This window comes from Pagrus major, chromosome 4 (assembly GCF_040436345.1).
Source record: "Pagrus major chromosome 4, Pma_NU_1.0".
Lineage (NCBI taxonomy): Eukaryota > Metazoa > Chordata > Actinopteri > Spariformes > Sparidae > Pagrus > Pagrus major.
Genome location: NC_133218.1, coordinates 11214991 through 11240641, shown reverse-complemented (window position 1 = coordinate 11240641; position 25651 = coordinate 11214991). Strand labels below are relative to the sequence as shown.

At 39.9% G+C, this 25651-nt stretch overlaps 2 protein-coding genes across 3 annotated transcripts in view; one reads left to right on the top strand and one right to left on the bottom strand.

The window, feature by feature from the left end:
• The window catches only part of spg21 (SPG21 abhydrolase domain containing, maspardin), a 20263-nt gene extending 15963 nt beyond the window's left edge, over positions 1 to 4300 (bottom strand). Inside the window, exons 1-2 of one of the 2 annotated variants that reach the window (XM_073464319.1) lie at positions 4197 to 4300; positions 3864 to 3926 (exon numbers count right to left, since the gene is read on the bottom strand). In XM_073464319.1, coding sequence (XP_073320420.1) covers positions 3864 to 3926 — 63 coding nt within the window. In that variant the 5' untranslated portion in view covers positions 4197 to 4300. The remainder of the gene's footprint in view (positions 1 to 3863; positions 3927 to 4196) is intronic. The other variant, XM_073464320.1, reaches the window with a different exon arrangement.
• A 12321-nt stretch (positions 4301 to 16621) lies between these two features.
• pdcd7 (programmed cell death 7) lies at positions 16622 to 25290 on the top strand. Its single transcript, XM_073464332.1, has 5 exons — positions 16622 to 17681; positions 19708 to 19846; positions 24164 to 24394; positions 24520 to 24607; positions 24827 to 25290. Exons 1-5 carry the CDS (start codon positions 16689 to 16691, stop codon positions 24957 to 24959), a joined length of 1584 nt encoding a protein of 527 aa, XP_073320433.1. The 5' UTR covers positions 16622 to 16688; the 3' UTR covers positions 24960 to 25290.
• The last annotated feature ends 361 nt before the right edge of the window (positions 25291 to 25651 follow it).

Below are 25651 nucleotides of genomic sequence, written 5' to 3'. Positions count from 1 at the left end.
GAAAGGGAACTACAACATGGCCAATGAGGGCGGCTTACCACATGTTTCTTTGATAGGAGAGAAACATTAGCCCTTTTCACACGTGGAGATTTGAGGCAGGAAGGCGTGCATACCTTAAACACCGTAAACAAAGACGTTTGGTTCTTCTGAGTCAATTCTCGCTGGTCTCCTGGGAGGAGAATGTTGATGAGAGAGACACCACATGGGTGTTCTGGTCATTTTTCGCATGTGGCAGAACATTTTTGACTTTGTGTTGGAGCTTGTTGAGCCACACCTGAGACGCAAGACAACAAAGTGGCAACAGCCTTTGGAACCTCACCTTCGACTCGAGGTTGCTTTGTTGTGATATGCTACGCCAGGTGAATACCGATCCATTAGTTGTATTTTTGGTGTCGGTGTCTCCAACGTGTCCAAGTCACAGCAGTGCTGAAGAGGGCCCTTTTTAAATGGTTTGTTGACCTGCAGAGTGGTGCATGTCTTCAGGAGACAATGGAGGGATCTGCTGAACGGGGCTATCCAATGTGTGCTGGTGCCATAGATGGCACACATATTCCCATTATCGCCCCCCATGACAATGCACCAGCCTACTACAATTGGAAGAGGTGGCACTCTATTGTTCTCCAAGCTGTTATTGACCACAACTGCTGGTAAGGATGACGGCCTGTGTCACATACATTTGTTTTCACATTAAATATGCCTATATAACATTGTCACGGGTGTTTCATAACCTAGGTATCATTGCAAAATGCAGAGAAGGTGTTTGCAGACCTCGTCTCCCCAGTTTCCAGACATCGTCTTTATTTCTCTTCACAACCAAAATATTACCTGCCTACTGCTGCCAGCTGATTTTTAAAACCCTTGTTGTGGGACGCCCACTTCATCGTCAACATCATCAGAACGGCACACCCCTGTTCTGCGCTGCCAGCTTACCCATTCACACAAACGTTGTATCACCTATGTTGTGCCTTTGTTACTACCTCCTCTGGCGGATCAGAGGCGAAACAAAACTGTCCCCCATTCCACCTCTGTAACTCTCACACAGAAGGCGAGGTGGAATATCAGCGCAAGATTCCCGCCTTGAAAAGGCAGTGTGAATGGGGCAAAAGAAACAACGGTGTTGTGCTCGCTGATATTACACAAAGGTGTGATATGGTCCAGGCTGAAGGAAGAGTGTGTGACACAGTGCCAAGAGAGATGGTGAGTTGCATGCAAAGACCCAGTGACGCATAATTTAACTAACATCAATTTAGCCGCGTGGCAAAGCCAACTACCAATGACCTGACTATGCAGAGATCACACAAACCACATAGATTTAGCACATGTGCATTACATCAACCAACGTTTAACAGTCCTGTGCTATCTGCTATCTAGGCCCAGCTCAACGTTACCAGGTTCCTAAGCTAGTGCCAAGCTTGGGAAAGTTGTGGTCCCAATTTTGAACAGTGCCGTCCTGCTGTGTAGTGTCCGATGACAGAAGGTGGAAGAAACTGGTTGCTCCTGTTGTTCCTTCCTTGTTCTCTTTCTTCATTGCTGCTCGGCCTGCTGGAACTGCAGCTGGCAGCTCTCAGCAGCTGTCAAGCCCAGGAGGATCCAGGAGAAGAGTTGGGGGACACGGCAGCCAAGTGGGAGAAGAGAGAGAACAAAAGAGGGAGCTGGAGTATTGATAACCTGGACAGTGGGGGTCTGTCCACCTGACCAATAGTAGCCCAAAGCTGGGTCTCTGGGCAGTCTCTGCACCTAGGTGTGAAGACTGGAGAATTCTGGGGAACTGACTTTAGTTCAGAGTCCATTTTGAAATGCACAATGAACAACTTCATCTATGGATCTCAACAGACAGATGATTCAGCTGTGCCACACAACATAACTAATTGACATTGCTTTAAAATACGCCTTTGAAGCACAGAAGTCTCATTTTGTTAAATGCCTGTTGCCTTGGTCCCTTTCTCCTCATGTCTCTTCCTCATCTCCTATGCTCACATCTCATGTGAGGGGACTAAGATGTGAGTAGAGGAAAGAAGTTGTGCATGTACAAACTGACAAATGAGAAGAGGGAATGATTCGTTACATGAGGAGTTTCCAAGATAAGTCATTATACTTGAGTAAATTATCCAAAAGAGGATTAGGGAGTCTTTTTGCACAGATGGCTTTGCCATTTTTAGATCATCATTAGGATCATTGGTTTTATAACTCATTTAATTCATTTTAATTCTCATTTAAAAAGCTGGTCTACATGGTGTCATGAGCGATATAATCTCCATTATATAATATTCGCCTTATTGTCAAATTTGAATAATTTATCAACAATATAAATGTAACAATAACTTGTTTCACCAGTCAACCGGAAACTAACTGTAAACAAAAGAAGAGAAGTCATAGAGGGTTTCTGCCATCTAGTGACTCTTTTTTGGAGCTGCAGTTTGCACTCTTCACAGCAGATGTGAAGAGCACATTTAATGTAGTGTGTTGTGATGGTCATGTAGCTCTGTGTTGCTCCGGAGGTCCAGCAATCTGTCGTTAAAGCCACTAAATCTGCACTGCTCAGAGATCCAATAACTTTTTCCGTCACATTATCATACGTGGAGGGCAACACCTTTGTGGTAACATGCCACCTGCTTGGCATTTCGTAGTGTGGTTCCAGTACGCTAATTAAATCCAAGGTTTTCCTCCACCTAATAAGGTCACATGTCTGATGCTACAAATACCCATATAGCGCAAAATACTGCTTTATCGTGAGTTGAATTTTGTGGAAGTTTAGCTCTAAATGACAAAGGAAGAGTTCGCTGTGTTAACGGTGTAGTTTTCTCAGTTAAGTCTACTTCTTCTTCTTTATGATGCCTGCAGAGATGTCCTGCCATATTTGTCGTGTTGACTGTGGACGCATATGCTACACGGGTATAGCATAGCTTACAAACTGTGGTTTTCTTGTCGACAACATGTATGTTGTTGACATAACTCACCTGGAACGCAAAATATTTCAACACCGAGTTCAGCTGATGTGACTCCTATATCAGCAGTTTGCCATGGTGACTTTTAATTGGCTGCAGCTTCAAGTTAGAAGAGGTAACTTGCTGCGCGTGAAAAGGCTGGGAAACTACTAGTATGGCGCATAAAAACATTGCAAAATGAGAGATCAAGCACACAGAGTCAACAAATGCCTTATCTTAAAGCTGCTTTGTGAAAACAATATTGTTGTAGATTACAACAAACGTCTAAGGCACTGCAGATGGATACATGTTTAGTTTTTGTAATGTTTATGTTTTGAAAAGATACAGCTTTTATTTTGTAGACTGTTGTAGTCTGACTGTTGGAAGGACTTTCTGAATAAAAGCGGAATTTAAATGATGTAAAAGTAGGCATGTGCAGTAATATAGATTGTTGAGGATGCCGTACACTGAGATGCATCACAATGCATCGAGAGTAGTTTTGCATTCATTGACAGCTGAATCGTAATCGAATAGAATCTCGAGGCCTGTGAAGATTCACACCTCTACTTAACACTCGTTGTGATACCTAAAGTATAAAAAATCCAATAAACACACGTTTAAAAATAACATCAGTTAAAGTGCACTTTACTAATGCGGTATGATCAATCACTCTACTTTATGTAGAGTGCTGCATAATATTGGCAAAATTATGCCCTCAGATAGTGCCCATCACCAGGTTCACCATCACCATTAAAAGGGTTGATGATAGTTTCCAAAATAAGGGCCAACAAACAAGAATATTTTGATAGAGTGTTTCCATATTTCTGCACGTTTGTCACATTACTTGCGAATGTGTGTCTATGTGTGCTTCTTGCCTATAAAAGCAGCGGCCCAGTGATATACCCCACCATCACAGATTAGGAATCATGAGGTACTTACTCTCTTCAGCGGCACTGTGCTTCTGAACCAATTATAGTCAGGAGACACTTTGATCTCCTCCATCTGAGGACACATTCAGATACAACATTCAGGAAATACAATGACTTCAACAGTTAAATCCCTCAGTTAACCTTAGCGATAGTTCATAAACTCAGCTGTTAACGTAGCGTAAAACAAACACCTGACCTGTCATATTTTAGCACAACTGCTACCGTTAACGTTAACGGTTAAACATCAGTGTGTGGCAGCCAACACTCGTTCTAGCAGGAACTTAAAAGGCCAAACATATTAATTCTATCTAATTAACATTTGTGCGGAGTTTGGTAGTGTTACCGTGTTCGTTGTCGATGCAAGTCACCGCGTCCGAAGAATTTTATCCATATCTAGCTAACAATTTCTCCGGCTGCCTACCTGGTCATATGACTCCGATTTTAACTCACTTCCGCAAAGCATTCTTCGTTTTCTTCTTCTTCTTTTCGGTTTAACGGCAGCTTGCATCCTTGGCGGTGCATTATTCTTTTTCTTCTTGGCATTTTATGGCCGTTGGCAAACAACATTTTGGCGCATTACCGCCACCAACTGTTATGGATCGGGAATTTAATTTACATTTAGTGATTACATTTAAATTGCATTACATTTAAAAATTAAAAATACAACAATAAAAATAATAATAATAACAATAACAATGATAACCAAAATAATGAAATACATTTGGGTTATATTCTTTCTATCAAGGTCGCTCTACTGAGATACTGTAGCAAGGCTTAATAATATTTCTCACTTGAACTTCTTTGTAAAATGTTTCTTAAATCAAAACTCAACTTCATTCTTTGAGGTTCTGTATGAATCCCCTTCTCTCATGTTCCACAGTCTCCTCTTGGTCGCAAAATTCACATCTTTCTGAAAGAGAAGAATTTCCCCATTGTGGGATTAGAAGGGATCTTAAATTAAAAATTAAATTAAATTAAATTAAAAATGTTTCTGAACTGTGAATAAAATGCTATTGAGTCCTGTATGACCAAAACATAGCCTTGATATGACTGTTTCTTCTCTGCGTGATCTCCCTGTCCTTCTCATCACACCTGCGTTCCTTTGAATTCTGTAAAACCATCTTCCTGTTCTTTCTTCTTCCCACTGCTTTTGCCACATTTCTTTTCATTTATGCTTAACTATGGTCTTCATTTCTGTTTTACTCAAGGGTACTGTTATGTAAATATGATTAATTCTTGTAGCTTCCTTTGCACATGTGTCTGCTGTTTCATTTCCTCTGATTCTTATATGAGCTGGTATTCATACAAATGCTATGCTTAGTCCCATCATTTGAATTCTGAATAATGTTTGCTGAATTTCTATCAAAATATGGTCTGCTGTCGGAATGGTTGTGTTTTGAGCTGATTAAAGATTAACTAGAGTCAGAGCATATTGCCTCAAAGGTCGCACATCTTCAACCCACTGTAATGTTATCAATATTGCCATCATCTCCCCAGTATACACCAATAACCCATCACTGATCTTTTCCAGAATTCATTTAATATTGAATTCTGGAACTATAAATGACACACCAGTTTTGTTCGCTGAACTCCTTGAAACGTCTGTATACATTTGGACATAACCATAGTAGTTATTTTCTATGTAATCCTTTATTAACTGTGGATGTAATAAATCCCTTCTCCCTGTTCTTCTTGCTAAGCACTGTGAGATCAACACTACGTTCGGGAAGTATCCATGGCTGTATTATTGTGAGTGGTACCATTGGACTGATGTTTATTTCAGTTATTTCTTCTTCTTGTCCTCTCTGTTCAATTGTCCATCCAAAACTTGTAGTTTCTCTCCACTCCTTTTCCCAACAGGGCTTCATTGTATCTTGTGTTGGATGAGCTTCATTATGTCCTCTTAGGGTTAACCCAGTAACTTAAAGCTAGCTGCACTCTCCTTAGTTCCAGTGGCATTTCTCCCATTTCTACTTAGATTCTAGATTTACTTAATCCAAAAGCTATACACCCATAATCTAATACTGATCTTATTAATTCTATGTAAATGGTTTTCAATGCTATTCTGTCACTAGGCATCTCATTACATTTAATACCTTCTTACATTTGTCAATTATGTTTTGAATATGCACTGCCCATGCTATTCTCTCATCAAGCCACAATCCTAGAAATTTTAATTGTTTTACTCTAATTCTTGATTATATAATTTCAGTTTTAAGTTACTGCCAATTCTTTTCCTTTCAAAGAACATTCGCTTTGTTTTGTCTACTGAAAATGTAAATCCCTACATAAATGACCACGCCTCTATTTTAGCAAAAGCCTCTTATAATTTCTAAACAATAAATTCCAATTTACCACCTCTCTTCCAGATTTCCCCATCATCAGTGAAAAGACAAAATCCCATCCCACTCTCCAAACCCAACAAAAACATAATTTATCATAATATAAGGACTCACTATACTGCTTTGAGGTGTTCCATTTTCAACAACAACATTTTCTGAATGACACTTCCCTACTCTTACTTGAATTGATCTTCCATGTAGAAAGTCCTTGATCCATCTATACATCGGGCCTTTAACCCCTAATTTACTCAGTTTAATTAATAAACCCACCTCTATGTCAAAAAAGATGGCTAAAACACTTTCCCTATTCATTTGGGCTCTCCTTATTTCATGCCGTAGACATAAAGCAGAGTCCTTGGTATTTCTACCTCTTCTAAATCCACTCTGATATTTTCATATGTAGCCTTTGCTTTCTACATAGTATGTTAATCCTCCATTTATCATTCTCTCCATTATTTTACATACACTGAACAAAAATATAAACGTAACACTTTTGTTTTTGCTCCCATTTTTCATGAGCTGAACTCAAAGATCTAAAACTTTTTCTATATACACAAAAGAACCATTTCTCTCAAATATTGTTCACAAATCTGTCTAAATCTGTGTTAGTGAGCACTTCTCCTTTGCCGAGATAATCCATCCCACCTCACAGGTGTGGCATATCAAGATGCTGATTAGACAGCATGAATATTGCACAGGTGTGCCTTAGGCTGGCCACAATAAAAGGCCACTCTGAAATGTGCAGCTTTGCTTTATTGGGGGGGCCTGGGGGGGTCAGAAAACTAGTCAGTATCTGGTGTGACCACCATTTGCCGCATAGAGTTGATCAGGTTGTTGATTGTGGCCTGTGGAATGTTGGTCCACTCCTCTTCAATGGCTGTGCGAAGTTGCTGGATATTGGCAGGAACTGGAACACGCTGTCGTATACGCCGATCCAGAGCATCCCAAACATGCTCAATGGGTGACATGTCGGGTGAGTATGCTGGCCATGCAAGAACTGGGATGTTTTCAGCTTCCCGGAATTGTGTACAGATCCTTGCAACATGGGGCCGTGCATTATCATGCTGCAACATGAGGTGATGGTCGTGGATGAATGGCACAACAATGTGCCTCAGGATCTCGTCACGGTATCTCTGTGCATTCACAGTGCCATCAATAAAATGCACCTGTGTTCATTGTCCATAACATACCCTGCCCCTACCATAACCCCACCGCCACCATGGGCCACTCGATCCACAACGTTGACATCAGCAAACCGCTCACCCACACAACGCCACACACGCTGTCTGCCATCTGCCCTGAACAGTGAAAACCGGGATTCATCCGTGAAGAGAACACCTCTCCAACGTGCCAGACGCCATCGAATGTGAGCATTTGCCCACTCAAGTCGGTTGCGACGACGAACTGCAGTCAGGTCGAGACCCCGATGAGGACGACAAGCATGCACATGAGCTTCCCTGAGACGGTTTCTGACAGTTTGTGCAGAAATTCTTTGGTTATGCAAACCGACTGTTGCAGCAGCTGTCCGGGTGGCTGGTCTCAGACGATCTTGGAGGTGAACATGCTGGATGTGGAGGTCCTGGGCTGGTGTGGTTACACGTGGTCTGCGGTTGTGAGACCGGTTGGATGTACTGCCAAATTGTCTGACACGCCTTTGGAGACGGCTTATGGTAGAGAAATGAACATTCAATTCAAGGGCAACAGCTCTGGTGGGCAAATGGTGGTCACACGAGATACTGACTGGTTTTCTGACCCCCCAATAAAGCAAAACTGCACATTTCAGAGTGGCCTTTTATTGTGGCCAGCCTAAGGCACACCTGTGCAATATTCATGCTGTCTAATCAGCATCTTGATATGCCACACCTGTGAGGTGGGATGGATTATCTCGGCAAAGGAGAAGTGCTCACTAACACAGATTCAGACAGATTTGTGAACAATATTTGACAGAAATGGTCTTTTGTGTATATAGAAAAAGTTTTAGATCTTTGAGTTCAGCTCATGAAAAATGGGAGCAAAAACAAAAGTGTTGCTCAGTGTATATTAGATGTTAGGGCCTTTAATTCCCTAGGTTTGTACAATCTTTTCCTGACTTATGTATAGGTACAAACACTGCCTCTTTCCATATGTGTGGTAATTTCACCTTCTCCCAAACTTTATTATATAACTCTAGTCAAATGTTTTTAGATGTTTCACTGAGCTGATTTATCATAATATAAGATATCTAAGCTTTTCCTGGTGATGACATCTTAGTTTTCCTGAGAGCATGACTCAGTTCTGCCTTTGTGAATGGTACATTTATTAGATCATTGGTATCTTTATTTTGCTCTATTAGTTCCTCATTCTCAGTTCATGTAACTTCCCTTCCTCTTTCCACTTCTTCACTGATATTATTAGAGCTGTGCACTTTGACAAAGGTATGTGCCAACATGTCTGCTTTTTCCTCATCTGTCACAACTGTAGATTCATTGCCAACTAAGACAGGATACTGTAGTGTAATATAACCATATAACCATAAGTAAGTAGTTAGTGGTTAATGACAACTGGTAACAAGTACTGAGCTATTAAAGAATCTGATCAAAATGTGAATGAATCATAAATGAATGGTTAAAACATGTACTGCTCTGCACTAGTTGATTGAACATGCACCTATTGATTGAATTGATGATTAAACTACTGAATTGTGTTAACTTGGAGTGAAATATAACCACAAATGTAAGAGTGAAATCATGTAACTAAAATATACCACACTTTTTATTATTGTTGTTAAAAGAGATGCAGTCAGTAGGGCAGTAGAACATAATGGAGGAGAGAAACAAACGTCTCACAGCCGCAGAACAGGGGAGGCAAGGTCACGACGTAGATCAGACATGCTGGGAAAGTCCGGGATGGCAGCTGCAGGGGAACATCAAAAGATATTACGATGTAGAGGTTGTGTCGACAAAGGCAGGCATGGGGGGGCACGTGTAGAGCTTGTGTCGACAAAGGCAGGCATGGGGGGGCACATGTAGAGCTTGTGTCGACCGATAGCCTCGTGCAGGAAAAAAACAGAGTCAGCAAAATTTGATACATAAACAAAAGGATGAGCCAGGGTTGGATAAGCCATGGTGCCCAGCCCCGTTTTAGTGAATAAAAGGAGTATGTTTTGTATTGAGAAGTTGGGTCTTATCGGATGAACTTTTGTCTGTATGATCTCATGTTTTAATTGTCGACAATTAAACATTACTGCACTCAAGGACTCCTAGAGATTATTTCCTTTTTATTGGTGACTTTTTGAAACTCTGAAAAACCTTTTTGGACAATCAAAGAATAAGAAGTCGAGACACGACAATACCCATACTCTATTTTAATCCCATTCATTCCATTTCTGTTTCCCTTCCTATTGAATTAAAAAAAAAGACCTTTCTGCTTACATTTTTCACAATCTGCACCACTGAAAACCTATCTGTCTAATCTGATATTTTCATACTCTTCGAAATTCACTCCTATTTCAATTATTATTGGATAGTACAGAACATCGCTCTCTCCTGGCTCCCTCATTTATTGACGGATCTGGATCATCATATCCTGGGATCCGATGGATCATTGCTCTCCTCTGTTTTACTATCTCCTTATATCTGTACTTTTGTAAAATCTGATGCCTCTTCACTCTGATGTTTTCTTTTTTACTGCTAATTATCTTGTGTGTCCTGCCCTCTTCGAGGTCGCCACGGTGGAGGTCGTGTGGCTTGGGCACCACTTGGCGATGCCTCAGCCTGCTCAGTCGTCTCCTGGATCCGCACACTTTACATATATTATATAATTATTTGTATCAGATATTCTGTCAATGTAATCTGTAATTTGTGATTTTGTTTTTCTGTTCTGTACATGCGACATCTATTGCATGTCTGTCCATCCTGGGAGAGGGATCCCTCCTCTGTGGCTCTTGCTGAGGTTTCTTCCATCTTTTCTCCCCACTAAAAGGTTTTGGGGTTTTTTCTCAATATGGTAAGTTTTTCCTCACTTGGATCGAGGGTCTAAGGACAGAGGATGTCATTCACTCTTTGGAGATAGAGGGAGTAAGAGGGACAACAAATAAGTGTGAGTACTGAAAGTGAAAAGAGTTTTATTTGTTTGCCGTTATAAAGATGTCCGTTGTCTTGAACTGGACAGGAAAGTTAACATCGGCTTGACGAAGTGTGCAATAAGTTTGCGTAACTTTAGCTAAGTATAATGAACTTATAACAGTTTGCTGCAACTACGTTAGCCTGTTTGTTTAGCTAACTGTTTAATATCACCATATGGACATTTCAGGCAAGACTCTCTTATTTATCCTGTAGCCATATTGTGTCCATTTCACAATCAACAGGTGGGATTAATTGTAAAGGTGCTTGTTGTCACTTGTAATTAACCCCGCCTGTGTATACTGACAGTGAATTGCCAGGATATACACTGAAGAGTGTGTTTTCACAAGACGTCCTCGTGGCAAGTATTAAAAAGTCAAATTTGACTATGGTCCTCGTCTTTCTTTAAGGTCTAACTGTGATTTTAGCACAATAATTTGTTTAACTTTTGTGTTTTGAAACCGTAGCGTGATTTGGCAAGCCCAACTACTGACTTAATGACAACTATAATTAATTATAGCCAACTTGGGCTATCGTATATCGATATGATCTGTGTCTGTCAACTATGTTGAATCAGAGGTAACCTACTGTCGTCAGTGTAAATGCTTGTTTTATACGGGCTTTGCTGCTGCTCCATATACCATACATCCATAATCCATACATGACCGTATTAAAGCTCTATAAATATCCAGTAGCGATTGCTTGGAACATGATTACTCCATATACATTTCTCATCAAATCACAATCCTAAATTTTTGAACTCAATTACCCTTTCCATATTTTACCCATACAATTTAAGCTACACATTATCTAACCTTCTCTTCCTGGTAAAGAACATGTAGCATGACTTCATGTGACATCGTAAATCCCTTGTCATATGACCATCTTTCAACCTTCAGTATAGCACCCTGAATGTAATTAATCACATCTGAAGTTTTCCCCTCTTTTCATATAGCCCTGTCATTTGTATGAAGTGATGACCCAATATCTCCACCAACATTCAAAAAAATATAATTTATCATAATGTTATACAGAATAGAGCGAATAGCTTGAGGAATACCATTTACAACATCAAAATCATCTGAAACAGTGTCTCCAACTTGAGTGTCCGGTTAGATAGGAAATCTAGAACCCAGTTATAGAGTCTACCACCAGTACCCATTTTATGCATTTTAATCAGTAGTCCTTCACTCCACATTGAGTCATAAGCTTTCTCAGTATCAAAATACACTATAGCTCTGACCTCTTTCATAGTAACTGCTTTTTCTGCCTCATTAACTTTTAATAATCTTCCTTTGACATGTGCTTAGCAGACGTCTTTGTTCTAAATAGTAAGTCAATCTATGAATAATTAACTTTTCCATCCATTTACACAGATGAGATGTTAATGCTATGGGCCTGTAGTTTCCTGCATTTGCTGAGTCTTTACCAGACTTAGTAAAAGGCAGTACTAGGGCATTTTTCCAACTGTCAGGCTTAATAAATGTTATACATCCTCCACCTTGTCTCCCAATTCTATCACATCTGAAAAAACTATAACTTAGCATGAAAAGTCCAAGTGAGGTCTGAACCAAGTTTCTTGTATACAAATAACATCTGGTATCACTTTCAGGTCAGCCACAGCCTTCTTGAACTCCAATTGGCGATTAAACTCTGGGCATTCCATTGGAGGATATGGATTACCATTAGGATACTTATTACCTTGAGAACGTCCATAACAGTTTGTAGGGTTCAACATCTTATGAATGAGCTGTAACTTCTTTATTGCCCAGTATCTCTGCAGCTGCCTCTACACTTCTTGGTTTTATCACTTTCTTTTGGTGCATTGCCACGTTCACAATCTTGCAGTCTTTACATTGTCCTGTAGTGTGTCAGCAAATTTGCCTGTGTCTGCTGACAAGATGCAAAACATCAGAAAAGAGACAGCTGAGGATGAAACACTGAGACAGGTGGTACATGCAGGCTGGTTCAAAAGGCGGAGCCAAATCCCGGGAAACATTCAGGATTTTTGGAAGTACAGGCATTGTCTTCAAAGGAGACAGAATCATTGTACCACAAGCAATGAGAAAGGACATGCTTAATCTCATTCACAGGGGTCATTTTGGGATTGAAAGCTGCAGGAGGAGAGGGAATAACTGAGATGGTGAGTAGCTGTTCAATACGCAACATATACAGAAGGCACAATCCAAAGAGCCACTGCAGCCACACAGTGTACTTTAGAGGCCATGGGAAAAGATCGGTGTTGATCTCTTCACATACAACAAGAATGAGTACTTAATCATTGTAGATTATTAATCCTAAATTCATGGAGGCAAAGTACAACAGTCATTGTACATCTGAAATCACAGTTTGCAAGAGATGGCATTCCAGATGTGATAATCTCAGACAATGCTCCACAATTCAGCTCAGATGTGTTCAATACATTTGCAAAAGAGTGGGGATTTCAACACATCATTCCTAGTTCACATTTTCCACAATCAAATGACGGGAAGGGCAGTTCAAACAATAACATTGCTTAAGAAAAAACATGCAGATGGAGGAGCCCACTATCTTGCCTCACTGAACCTCAGGAACACACCATCAGACTATGTAGGAGCATCACCATCTCAGCTCCTTATGGGACATCACCTGAGGACAAGCATTCCAGCAAAGTAAAAAAACAAGCCTAACAAGTTACAGCCAAGCAACCAAACCAGTCAAAGACATACTAGAACAAAGACAAGCTAAACAAAAACAGTATAATGCTCATGGTGCAAAACTGCAGGAGAAACTCTCTACAAGGGACTGTGTGAAAATGTGGCAAGAAGGAATCTGGACTCGTGGAGAAGTGAAAGGAGCTGCTGCACAACCACGGTTATACTTGGTGCAGACTCCAAATGGACAAGTCTTCAGGAGAAACAGAAAATTCCTCTCGAGAACCAGAGAGCTGCAGGAAACAGCCACACACACACACACACACACACACACACAAATAGGGGGATAACACTGAGACTGACACTGAAAACGTGACACAAGATCAAGATACTGACAATGCCCCAAAAAGAAACACGTGTGTCTGTAAAAAAAATTTTGGACTTAATGTATGCCTTTTCCATTGAATCGCGTAACACCATCAAGCAGTAATGTTACCTCGGAAGTGGTTGAATGCTAATAGAAGCTAATGGGTCATTAAATATGTTGTTTCACCTTGAAATATGGCCCCATGTCCCTCTGGATGTTCACTATCCATTGTCTTTTCAAATGCTGATCAATCTGAAAGCTGTGATCTGGAAGTGAGTGACAGAGAGGCTGCAGGATGGATCGCAACGAGGTAATTTATTGTGTGGTCTCGTTTGCTGTTACAGGTTATTTATCGTCATCAGAGGAATCACTTAAAAGTTCCTCATAGTCACTTTGAAATGCTGCCATCTGTGGTGGTGGTGATGAAGACAACCACACGCAAAGGAGGCCATAGTGTGTGTGCAACTAGGAAGAGTAGCCTCTAGTAGTTGCATCTGTTTCTTTAATGTAGGTACCTATTCACTTGAAATGAAATAACAAACACTGGCTCTGTCATACTTACACCATGAATATATCAACAATGTTAACAACAGGCATCTAACTGTATTACTTCAAAACATCAAGGGAAGAGCTCAAGGGTGGGAGGACATTTTGTATTTGAGGCTCTATATCTGCTAAAAATAAAAGTCTGTAATGCAAATACCAAGTTATAAAGTTATACCAAGGTAGGTAAAACTCATGCTATGTTCAATGATATGATTATTTATGGTAAATTGGTGTTTGTTCTCCTGACATCTGGGGCGTTTTTGAAAGATCATGACATTAGTTTTCTTCATATTTACTGCCAGGGCCTAGTTCTGACAGTACTTTTCTACTATGTCCAGCTGTTGCTGTAGTCCTTGTTCAGTAGGAGACAGTAGAACAAGGTCATCAGCATAAAACAGAGACTTCACCTCTCTATCTAGGAGGGAGAGGCCAGGAGCAGCATATTGATCTAACTCAACAGCAAGTTCATTTATATACACGTTAAATAAAGTCGGACTTAAATTGCAACCCTGGCGTACACCTCTTCTCTGGGTGAAGAATTCAGTTTGTTTGTCTCCAATTTTGACAGCACACATATTTTCCAAATACATTGATTTAACCAGATCATACATTTTGCCCCCTATACTACAGTGTAGAAGCCTGTAATAGAGCCCTTCATGCCAAATAGAGTCGAAAGCTTTCTTGAAATCAATGAAACAAGTGAATATCTTACCATTTTTTGCTTGGTGTACATGTTTGTTTATTAAAGTGTGAAGGGTATATACATGGTCGGTGGTGCGGTGTTTTGGGAGGAAGCCAATTTGACTTTTACTCAAGATGGAGTGTTCCTCAAGGAAATCTAGTATTCTTTTATTCAGAATACTACAGGATAATTTACCTAGACAGCTGCTGACACAGATGCCACGGTAGTTATCAGGGTCTAATTTGTCCCCACTCTTATGAATGGGGGAAATGAGCCCTTTGCACCAGATGTCAGGAAAACATCCCGACTGTAATACAATATTGAACAGCTTTAACACTGCACCCTCCAACTCTGGGGTGCTGCATTTGAGCATTTCATTTTTAATGCTGTCTGGACCACAAGCTTTCCTCGGCTGGAGAGATTTTGTCTGTGTGGTCATTTCTTCCCAAGTAATTGGGAAATCAAGGGGGTTTTGGTTGTCTTTAATTGTTTCTTCCAATGTTTGGAGTTTTTCTTGTATAATACACTGATATGAATTGATTTGATTTATTGGTATGTCTTTGTACAGATTTTCAAAATGTGCTCTCCAGATGTCACCATTTTGGATGGGTAATGTCTGTTGCTTTGTGTTGAACTTGTTCCACATATCCCAGAATTGATTTTGATTAATGGCATTCTCAATATCTTAAAGTTTCATGTGGGTATAATTTTGTTTTTTGTTCCTAATTGTACATTTATATGTCTTTAAAATTTCATTGTATCTAATGCGTAAGGCTGGGTTGTTTGGTTGGCGATGTTTTTCATTTGCTATTTTCCTCAGGTCTTTTCTGATGGTCTTGCATTCTTGATCAAACCATTTGTCAGCATTTTGCCTTTTAACAGGCTTCTGTTTTTGTTTGATGAGGTCAGCTTTAATAGCTGCCTTATGAAATATCATATTGATATCATCAATGGCCTTGTTTACACCATCTCTGGTAGAGACATATTGGTTTTGGTCATATATTGATATGTCATTCATCAGATCAGGTGACCATGATGAATTCGTCTCCACTGTCTGGGGCCCATCTGTAAGTAGGATTTAATTGAAACAGCTTGCTGGGTTCCCTGTTTGTGTCACTCATTTGATCTGAGAGTTTAAAGAACACATTTATTTGGTTGTGGTCTGAAAGGGGGGATTGCTGTCTGACAGTGAATGCACTGATAGTGGAGGGGTCCCTGTCAGTGACTGCATAGTCTACTACACTAGACCCAAGAGCTGAGGAGTATGTGAATCTCCCTCTGAGTCCCCTCTGAACCTACCATTAACTATGTACAGGCCTAAGGCCCGACAGAGATGCACTATCTCCCTGCCCTTTGATTTATTTCAGAGCCAAGGTTGTTCCGACGGGTGATGGTTGGTGTGGTAAACAGGGGGGCCTGACCAAATACATGGTTGTTGCCCTGTGGGTCCATGACATCAGGTTCGATTCCTGTTTGTCCATTCAGATCTACACACACACAGAGAGAGTATATTTCCCAACATTTTGACTATATTTAACTATTATCTTTTCATTCATTCAAGCCAGAAACTCCTTTTAAATATTTAAATGTTCCCAATCATTGATACATTGAGATGTAACTTTTCATTCATATATCACAGTTATATTCTGGACATTATTCAAAGTTTTCAAAGCCACCATTGGTTAGCAACAGGCAGCATTCACAACCGCACGTTCTTCAGGACTTGCCTTCACTAGTTTATTTTATTATTTACTATCGAAAAAAACGTTCATTTGAATGCAAAAAAAAAAAAAACGTCACTTCCGTTTTTGGTTTCAAGCGTCAAAAGAAACATAAATAAAGGAATTACCTAAAACTAAAAACCGACTCATTGGTTTGGTTTTGCCTCTTTTGATTCGGACACGAAAAATGTTTTTTCCGTTTTTGTTTTCAAAAGAATAAAACAAATTTTATTTCGTTTTCAAATTACAAGGAGATTATCCGATGATTCCCGCACCATGTAGCCCGCCGGTGAGTGGCAGTGTTACGCTTCACAGTGTACAGCCTGCCGGAAGTTCAGTAGAACAAGAAGAAGAAGAAGAAGAAGACGAAGAGGATGTGGATGTGGATCTAACTATTTAGTAGTGTACAAGTTTGTCATAGATTAGATTAACACTGGACATGACATGGACAACCCATACCGCCACTTTCCGTCGGATGCACAGCCCCCGGTCTATAATGGCGGCTTCCTGGAGGCACCGTACCCCGCTAACAGAGCGCCACCGAGCCTGGCACATGAACACACTCAGCCGGACCACTCTGCGCCACAGTGGACACCTTCACCGGGATATGACCATCGCCCGTGCGAATTTAGGCGCGACTTCCCGGCACCTTGTCCCAGTGGAGGCTGGTTCGGAGCGCCTCGCTTTGCCCCTCCGTATGGATTTGACTCATCCGTCCCTCTGCCTCCTTTCGGCTGTCCACCACCTGAACGTTTCCTTCACGACGTGCCCGGCGCTCCGTTAAACAGCATGGGACCGTCACCATTTCAAATAATTCCCCAGCATGTTAGACCAGGTCCTCAGACTACAACGTATGACCCAGACCCCTCCTGTCAGAACCATGATTATCAGGACTTCTCTGAGACCGCAGCTCCGTTCGGGTGCACTCCGCGGGGTAGGGAGTACGACCGACATGTGGGAACAGCAACACAAGCTAAGGACGAAGCAGCCCTTCAGAGGAAGCAGGATCAACAGTGGATCCGACGTTTCTTACAAAGAATAGACAAAAACCCCAAGTTGCCACAGACCCAGCAGCAGCAGAGCGGGATCACTGGCATGAGAGGAGCGCTGGACAGGGCAGCTCAGCTCATCTCACAGCTGGCAGAGTCCTGTACAGCTCTGAGGAACACTGTGGAGAACGAGTCTGTCTGGACGGAGTCTTATTTAATGACTATAAACGTAAAGAGAGAGCTGCAGGACAGTCTCGTTGTCCTCAGCGACAGCGCGTGTGTAGAAACTTTATTGTCCCGTGTTGCTAAGAGGAGAGCGAGGAGACTGAGAGCCAGGCAGCTGCAGATGTTGGAGGAAAAGCAGAGGGAGGATTCCATCTCTGAGAAAGAGGCTGCGATAGATAAATGGAGGATGCAGCAAATACATCAAGTAGAGGAGAAGAAGAAGGTAAGAACATGTGTCAGAGCTGAATCCTTTACCTGCTGTATTCTTGTATTCAATGTATTTACTGTTTTTTTTTTCAAGTTGGGGCCAAAGAAGACAAACTCACATGTGGTAACCTTGACAACGATGTTCTTATGTGTTGGCAACAAAAACCTGTTGACACGTCCAGCTGACACAGAACCATGAGTATTCAGTTGGCATGATTGTCTAATTAAAACAAATAGTTTGATTAATATACACCAAACTCATCAGCTCAGTATGGAACATTCTCATTCACTATAAACAGTGGAGGGGTAGAAAACGCAAAACCCCAGTGTCATGATAGCACATAAGCACAGACTAAAGCATGTGGACACAGAACATTAGTAAAGACAAAGACATAATCACATTATCCCACATTATGACAGCATATTTGATTTTCCAATAACCACTGTTTTACAGGTTTGGAGAAAAAGTTGAGCGATGTGATGAGATGTTTGTGGGTATGGTATTCCAGGTGTGTGCTGCTCAATAGGAAAGGCTGACTTCCCAAAAGTACTTTCTGTACATGAAAACGTAGAGGCGCTAGCGTCCTTGCTAGCAGTGTTTTGATCATCGAAAAAGTGGATAAGTGGACATATGACACTGTTTATGGGATCTGTCATTATGGAATTATTGTATAAATACCCCCAAAAGACACCTGAGTTTCTGGCTTGCACTGAGACCTTGTTTGAACGGTGCAGCTGTCAGCTTCAAGGAGAACTTACCTTACCTAAACCACATGAAAGATTCTTTGTTTAAGTAAAAAAATTATTTATTTTTTACTCATTTGATTACTTTGACAGACACTGCAACAACTATCTAAATGAATACATGTTGCATATCATCCTTACGGCTTCTTGGATGTTCAGTACAAATTTTAACCGATCCAGTAGGCATGTGTCTTCCTCCCGAACTGTCACTGTACTGACGTCACAGTTCGGTGCATGCAGTCAGACGAAGAATACGTCCGAGTCAGCCACAGGTGATCCACACTCAAATCCAACTGGAATATACATTTCATCGGCTATGCACCCATATGCAGTAGTAGAGGAGCCCAGCTTCAAGTATTTATTGAAAGTGCTTGAGCACTACTTATTTTGTTCTTAAAAATAACACAAGATGCTTTTCAGTTTTATAGCTGATTGTGACCAAATACTTTTTGTTTTTTATCAGATCTACATGAAAATATGACCTATGCCAGAGTGCTGAGCTGAGAGCTGTACTGTACCAACTACCTTTTGGGGGGGCTAAATGCAGCTAGTTGGAACAAACTGTAATTTGCACTGCTGTCTGTTCAAAACAAATGAAAAGAAACCTAGCATTTGGGATTTTTTGCTTTTTTTCCTATTGCATCAAACTTGTATCAAACTGTGACGTCTGTGTAGCGTTACACCCCTACAATCCAGTGAAAATTAAGCAATTGGTGAGGCTTAGAATACACATATGAAGAATTCCAAAAATGATGAAATTGAGCTCCAAGGACCAGACTTAAATGTATTTGGAGTACAGCTGTAGGATTTATCAGAGCTTCATACATTTGATATATGTTTTTACATGTTTTTTTTTGCTTGTTTGTTTGTTTATACCCAAGAAAATCCATGGCGCGAACCGGGAAAGTTCTGTATCCTGGTAAATTGGCATTGAATGACCCTCCCTTAACTGAGTGGGAGGTTTCTGATTCAACTTAAGCGATAACCTCGCTAATGGTGTCTATGTATTAATTTCCCCAGGTTTTAAGAAATGTTTCAGATTTTTCTGCCTCCACTCCTGTCTCTCTTATAACTGATGAAAGATGATGTTTGTGGATTTTTATTTAAATATTATGGTAAAGGCTTTAAACTTAGCCCATCTTCTCAAAACTGATTTGTTTTTTGTTTTATTTGATCAAAGTCTTATAATTTAAAAACTAATGGCTATCCTAGTATCATCTAATCTCATGCTGTGACATATCTTTCATGGGACAGGATAACTGTGAACTACATCAGATATTTATCTGTTTGTGTATCAGGAGCAGGAGCTGAAGCTGGCTGCAGACACTGTTCTCTGTGAGGTGAGGAAGAAGCAAGCAGATGTGAAGAGGATGCAAGATGTCCTGAGATCTCTTGAGAAACTGCGCAGATTGAGGAAAGAGGCAGCTTTGAGGAAAGGTAAGACAGTTAATGTTGATTTCAGCCACCAACCTTTTTCTCAGTCCCATGATACTGTGTGCTGTGAGAGTTAGCGGTATGCTACAGGTTTGCTTCTCTTAGAGATTTTGGAGAAATAACAGCCTGTCACTCCTTTTTTTTTGGATGCATATTTTTATTTTGAGAAAAAGAGCATCTGTCACAAACATTTGACAACAAGCATTTTCCTCTTTGTCCCCCTCCACCCCCTACTGCCTATACAAAATAATATATGAGAAAATATCCATATAGTCAATGATCATACCAAGTGAATAGTAAAATAAAGAAAAAATGATAATAATAAACACACAAAATACAAAACAAAATAAAAAAAATGTATTTATATATTAAAAAAAAGAAACATACATAGGCTCTCCACACAAATTAACATTTCATGCAGAAAAAAATATACATACCCTCTAATGGAATACTTTATCCTTTCCAACTTAAGGAATAGCACAAAGTCCTTCATTCAAGCCGAAGCTTTGGGCATATGTTCTGATTTCCACTCTAACAAAATCCTTCTGTTGCAAAGGCAATCATGTCTCTTATTTGTCTTAACTATATCCTCCCATTGAACTCCAAACAATGCCATTTCAGCACTGGGCTGAATATCTTTGTCAAATGCTTCAGATAAAGTCTGAAATACTGTCGCCCAGAAGTTGTTCAGCCTATTACAAGACCAGAACATATGAGTCAGGTCTGCCTTTTTTTTATAATGAGTTCGATGAAGAACCTAACCAATGCACCATCCCATATTACATCAGATATATCTATTCCAAGCTCTTCTCCCCAGTCTGGGCAGATCTTATTAAGCGTTACATTATTGAGTGACAGAATAGTCAATTTAAATGTTTGAGATAAGACCCTTAAGGTGTGCAGGAATTTGCAAAATAACATCTAGTCCTGTTCTTGGCAGTAGACTGGGAAAAGACAGGCTAATGGACCAGACAAAGTGACGGACCTGGAAATAGTGTAAAAGGCTAGAGTGTAGCAATTTAAAGTTGGTGGAAAGGGCATTAAAAGTGACAGTAGTGCTGTCTATGTAGAGATCACTGAAGTGGTTGAGGCCTGCCCTTTGCCGTTGGGCAAAAACAGGATCTAATTTGACTGGTGGAAGATGTAGTTACTATAAATGGGACCATAAATAGAGAAATCTGTCAAATTGAAATTTTGTCTAAATTGAGACCAAATCCGAAGAGTGGCAGTTACAATAGGGCAAGATGAGTATTGTTTAGGACAGTGGTTCTCAACTGGTCTGGCTTCGAGACCCACCGTCACCCCTTAATGACAAGCTGCGACCCAAATCAAGGAAAATTTTCACCCTCTTAAATTTATTTAACACTTCAGTAACTGTACTATTAAAACTATTCAGTCACTTTTTCAAGCAATAAAAAAATAATAAAAATAAATAAAAAAGTGCAACTATGACAACCAACATTGCACTATGGCTTAAATTCGGTTTCTTCAGTAGCAGTTTTTATCTACAAACTCAAATTGAATTAAACAAAAAGTGCAATTCAAAAAGATTCAATTATACGAAATTATTTTTTCTTCTGATTACCTTATCAGTAGGTAAATACTGAAAAACACTGCTTTGAAGAAAATTAAGCAGCACTAACTTCGACCTTAGGTGTAACACTGACATCACTCACTTCAACCTTACAGTAGGTGTAACACTGACATCACTCACTTCAACCTTACAGTAGGTGTAACACTGACATCACTCACTTCAACCTTACAGTAGGTGTAACACTGACATCACTCACTTCAACCTTACAGTAGGTGTAACACTGACATCACTCACTTCAACCTTACAGTAGGTGTAACACTGACATCACTCACTTCAACCTTACAGTAGGTGTAACACTGACATCACTCACTTCAACCTTACAGTAGGTGTAACACTGACATCACTCACTTCAACCTTACAGTAGGTGTAACACTGACATCACTCACTTCAACCTTACAGTAGGTGTAACACTGACAGCATAGACCTGAGTTTGGAGGAGTTAATAGGAGAATTGGGGATGTTTTTTGCTCCTGACAAGAGTCTCAAAGTCTGGAGTTATAGTAGACAAAGCAACTCTGAGGTCATGCTCAATGTCCAGTCTTTTTCTGTGTTTTGTCTTCAGCTGAACCAGAGCTGAGAAGCCACACTCACAGAGATAGGTAGTGCTGAATGGTAGGAGGATTTTTACTGCACAAGTGGCAGGGGAAGGATATTCGGTTTACCTCCGTGAATTTCTTTTTCAGCGTGCGGTCACATGACAGCTCCACCATATATTTGGTGTCGTATTTACGTTTCACCATGCTCAATTAGCATTCAAAAACAAACTTTGCAGGTCTTCTTCTATGCTGTGAAATGGTAGGATTGTATTGTAAATGATGTTTCTTGTTTCTTGCCCCAAAAGGTTTTTCACCTAATCACCCTACCAACAACTGAAAAATAAAAGAAGGAAAAAGAAAATGAAAGTTTGGTCATTGAGTGGAAGCCAGTTAAAACTCTGAAGCCATAAAAATATCATAATTTTAAAAAAAAAAGAAACACACAGGGATAACATTCCAATCAGAAATTATGAGTAAGGGGAAACATAAATAGCTGCTGCACTTGCTGAAAAAAAAAATCAGACTGACAACATTGCAATTTGGAGGCACCAAATCGTAAACAAAGGACACCAAAATGGCTGGAGCCAGCTGTGTGCTGGGATTTTATAGCTGCACTGTAAGCAGGACACACATTTTCATATTTTCTGACTTTTTTAAAAGCTGATGTTTTCACCTCACAGATGGCAAAGCAAGGCATTAAAATGTGAGTAAAAAGCTACAGGTAAAACATACTCATGTAGGTTGATAGGAGTTTAGTGGGATGCTGAACTGAGAAAACTGTGGAGATACAGTCGTGGTCAAAAGTTTACATACAACTCTCATTTTTCTGTGATGGAATGAGTGAAACAATACTATTTTGTCACAAAAAACATTCAAGTTTGGTTCAGTAATGAATTTATTAAAGGTCTTCTAAAATGACCAAATCTTTTGCGTCAAAAATATACATACAGCAACTTGAATCAGTGCCGGCCCTGACCAATTTGGCGCCCTAGGCAAGATTTGAGCTGGCGCCCCCTTGCATCGCAGTCAATTTCACTATCAATTTTCATATACTCACACAGAAACTGCATGTATGTATTCATGATTTTAAAAGTGCATCTGAAGAGAGAAGAGAAGTATATGTGACCACTGGATGTTACATTTTAATAAAAAAAGAGATGCTTGGTGTGTGCTATACATAAGACTAATATAGACTAATAATGAAAATACGATGAGATTCATTCAACTTTATCGTCATTGCAATGCAATTCAGTCTAACCAGAGTGCAAAAAGCAGTGTATATATATATATATATATATATATATATATATATATATATATATATATATATATATATATAAGACTTCCTGTCAAAATATCTATGTATATATACAAAGTCTATAGAAAGTGTTTACCAGATGTTGAATTTTTTTATGTTCAGATTTCAACCTTATCTGCGCAGCATCCACCTGAGTTTTTACTAAAAACTAAAAAACTAAAAACTAAAAAAAAAATGCAGGTAATTTTAATCAAACAGACTTCAGAACTATTTTACCAAAGTTACACCAGCATGTCCAGACCCCCACCAGAGGAAGAAATATCATGAATATAAAATGCCTGTACAAATATTCCTGGCAGCTACAAAGCCCTCCCACATCCTCACTTGGCTCATCAAAGTGAGGATGGCGGCCTGCTTAATGTTTGCAAAGGTAATTATCCAGTCACTGAATAAAAGAAACACTTGAAACTGCTGCCTTGTTTGAAAATGAACTTCAAAATAACCTGAAAATTGTCCAGGTGCTGCAATACCCTCACAGTTTAGTTCTGCCTTTTTCGTTCCGTTAACTTCATTAATTAACATTTGAAGAATCGATTTTTGACATTTGTGAATAGATTCTTGTTAATGCCTCACTGTTAGCACCTGACCAATGGTTAATTCTAAGCCTAACCAATTTCCAACCACTCACACGTGTAGATTGGTTCAGGTTTTTTGGTACTATTGGTCAATGACCAACATGACTGGGAATAAGGGGAAAAGATAATTCTAAGGAATATAAACAAGCAGTAGTCATTCTTGCCCTCCTTTTTATTTTGTTTTTGTGTGTTTTTAGTGGAACATTACAGACAGCACATGTGATGTCAGCACTGTACAAAGTGTAGCCTGTAGTGCAGCAGTCTGTAACTGTGTGTGTATGTGTTTGTGTGTCACAGGTATCATCACTGAGCAAGAATGTGAACAGGCATTTAGCAGCCGACTGGAGCAGCTGAGGTGTGTGTTAAAGAAGAGGACAGCAGTCTACTCAACAGAGGAGAAGGCTCTAATGGTGATGCTGGAAGGAGAGCAGGAGGAGGACAGAAGGCGAGAGCAAGAGAAACGAGTGAAGAAGGAGAGGGACAGACAGCTGCAGAGGAAACACAAAGTGGATGCCATATTGTTTGGCGGTGAGCCCTCACAACTTGACTACACTGAAAGGACAACATTTGTCTTTAGTTCAACAGTATGATTGAATCAAATACATTCGTTTTATAGAATACTGTTGGTAATGAGTTTTCCGTTTGTTTCACAGATGAGCTTCCTGCTGATTCTTATCTGCAGCCCTTCAGAGAATATTACACCCAAGCTGAGCGCTCACTGCACGCTTTACTACAAATCAGGTCAATCTTCATCTTCACTTTTTCAGTGCATCTCCACTGCAGCCTGTTTAACAGCAATAATAACCATAATAAGAGTCAGAAAATATCTATGATTTGTTTCTGCTGTCACATGTTACAAATCTTAAGGCTCATGCATGCCCCTTGCGTTGAAGCTTCTACTAAAGTGGACTCTAGGAAGAGATAATAACTTGATGGGACTGTAATATGTTTTTCTTTCAGGAGAGAGTGGGATGCGTTTGTGGCTTCAGCGGGTCATCCTGACTGTTCTCCTGTTCCTCAGAGCTGGGTTTTGCCTGACGCCCCGTCAGACCAGGCCTGGGCCTCTTCTCTGCACACCGCTGACACTGAGTGAGACTCGCTGTTTGTCATGTCAGCTAGTGCCTGTTGTCCAAGACTCAATTATAAATCCAAACCCACACTGCAGCTCTGCAGGCTGTAAGTTAAAGTTAAGTTAAAGTTAAGTTAAAGTTAAAGATGTCAAAATTTCGTAACCCTTTTTTCTTGACAGAGCAACAACGTTAACTTGAACAAAAGAATGAAAAACGTGTTGTGTGGTCTGATAAGATTTCTTCTTTTAATTTGGATGTTCTTTTCATGTGAACTGCAGTTTCTTGGAACTGTCTGACTGTATAACACTTTATATCAGATCTAATAAAGGATGGTCATGATGAGAAAGAACAAGATACCTTTGTTTCTGCTATTTATTTTTGAAAAGTGTACTTCATGTTTCTGGCGATTGTAATATCTGAATCAACAGAACATAGAGCAGAAATACAAGATAAAATAATGCATATTACCCAATTAGATCCTGTAGATTTTTCATTTTTATTTATTGTAAGTTCTGTAAGACAGAGAGGTGCCACCCCAAGTCAAAATACTTTTTTGGATTTGTTTTGAATGTAATACTATTTTTTTTTTTTTGTAAAAATGATAATGTCAGTGTAGTGGCAATCTAACCACAAAACAACCACTTGAGGGAATTTGAAGTCATTTCCAACGTGTCGTTGTGCAAAAGATAAGGTCTGCCATGACGTATGCGTTTTA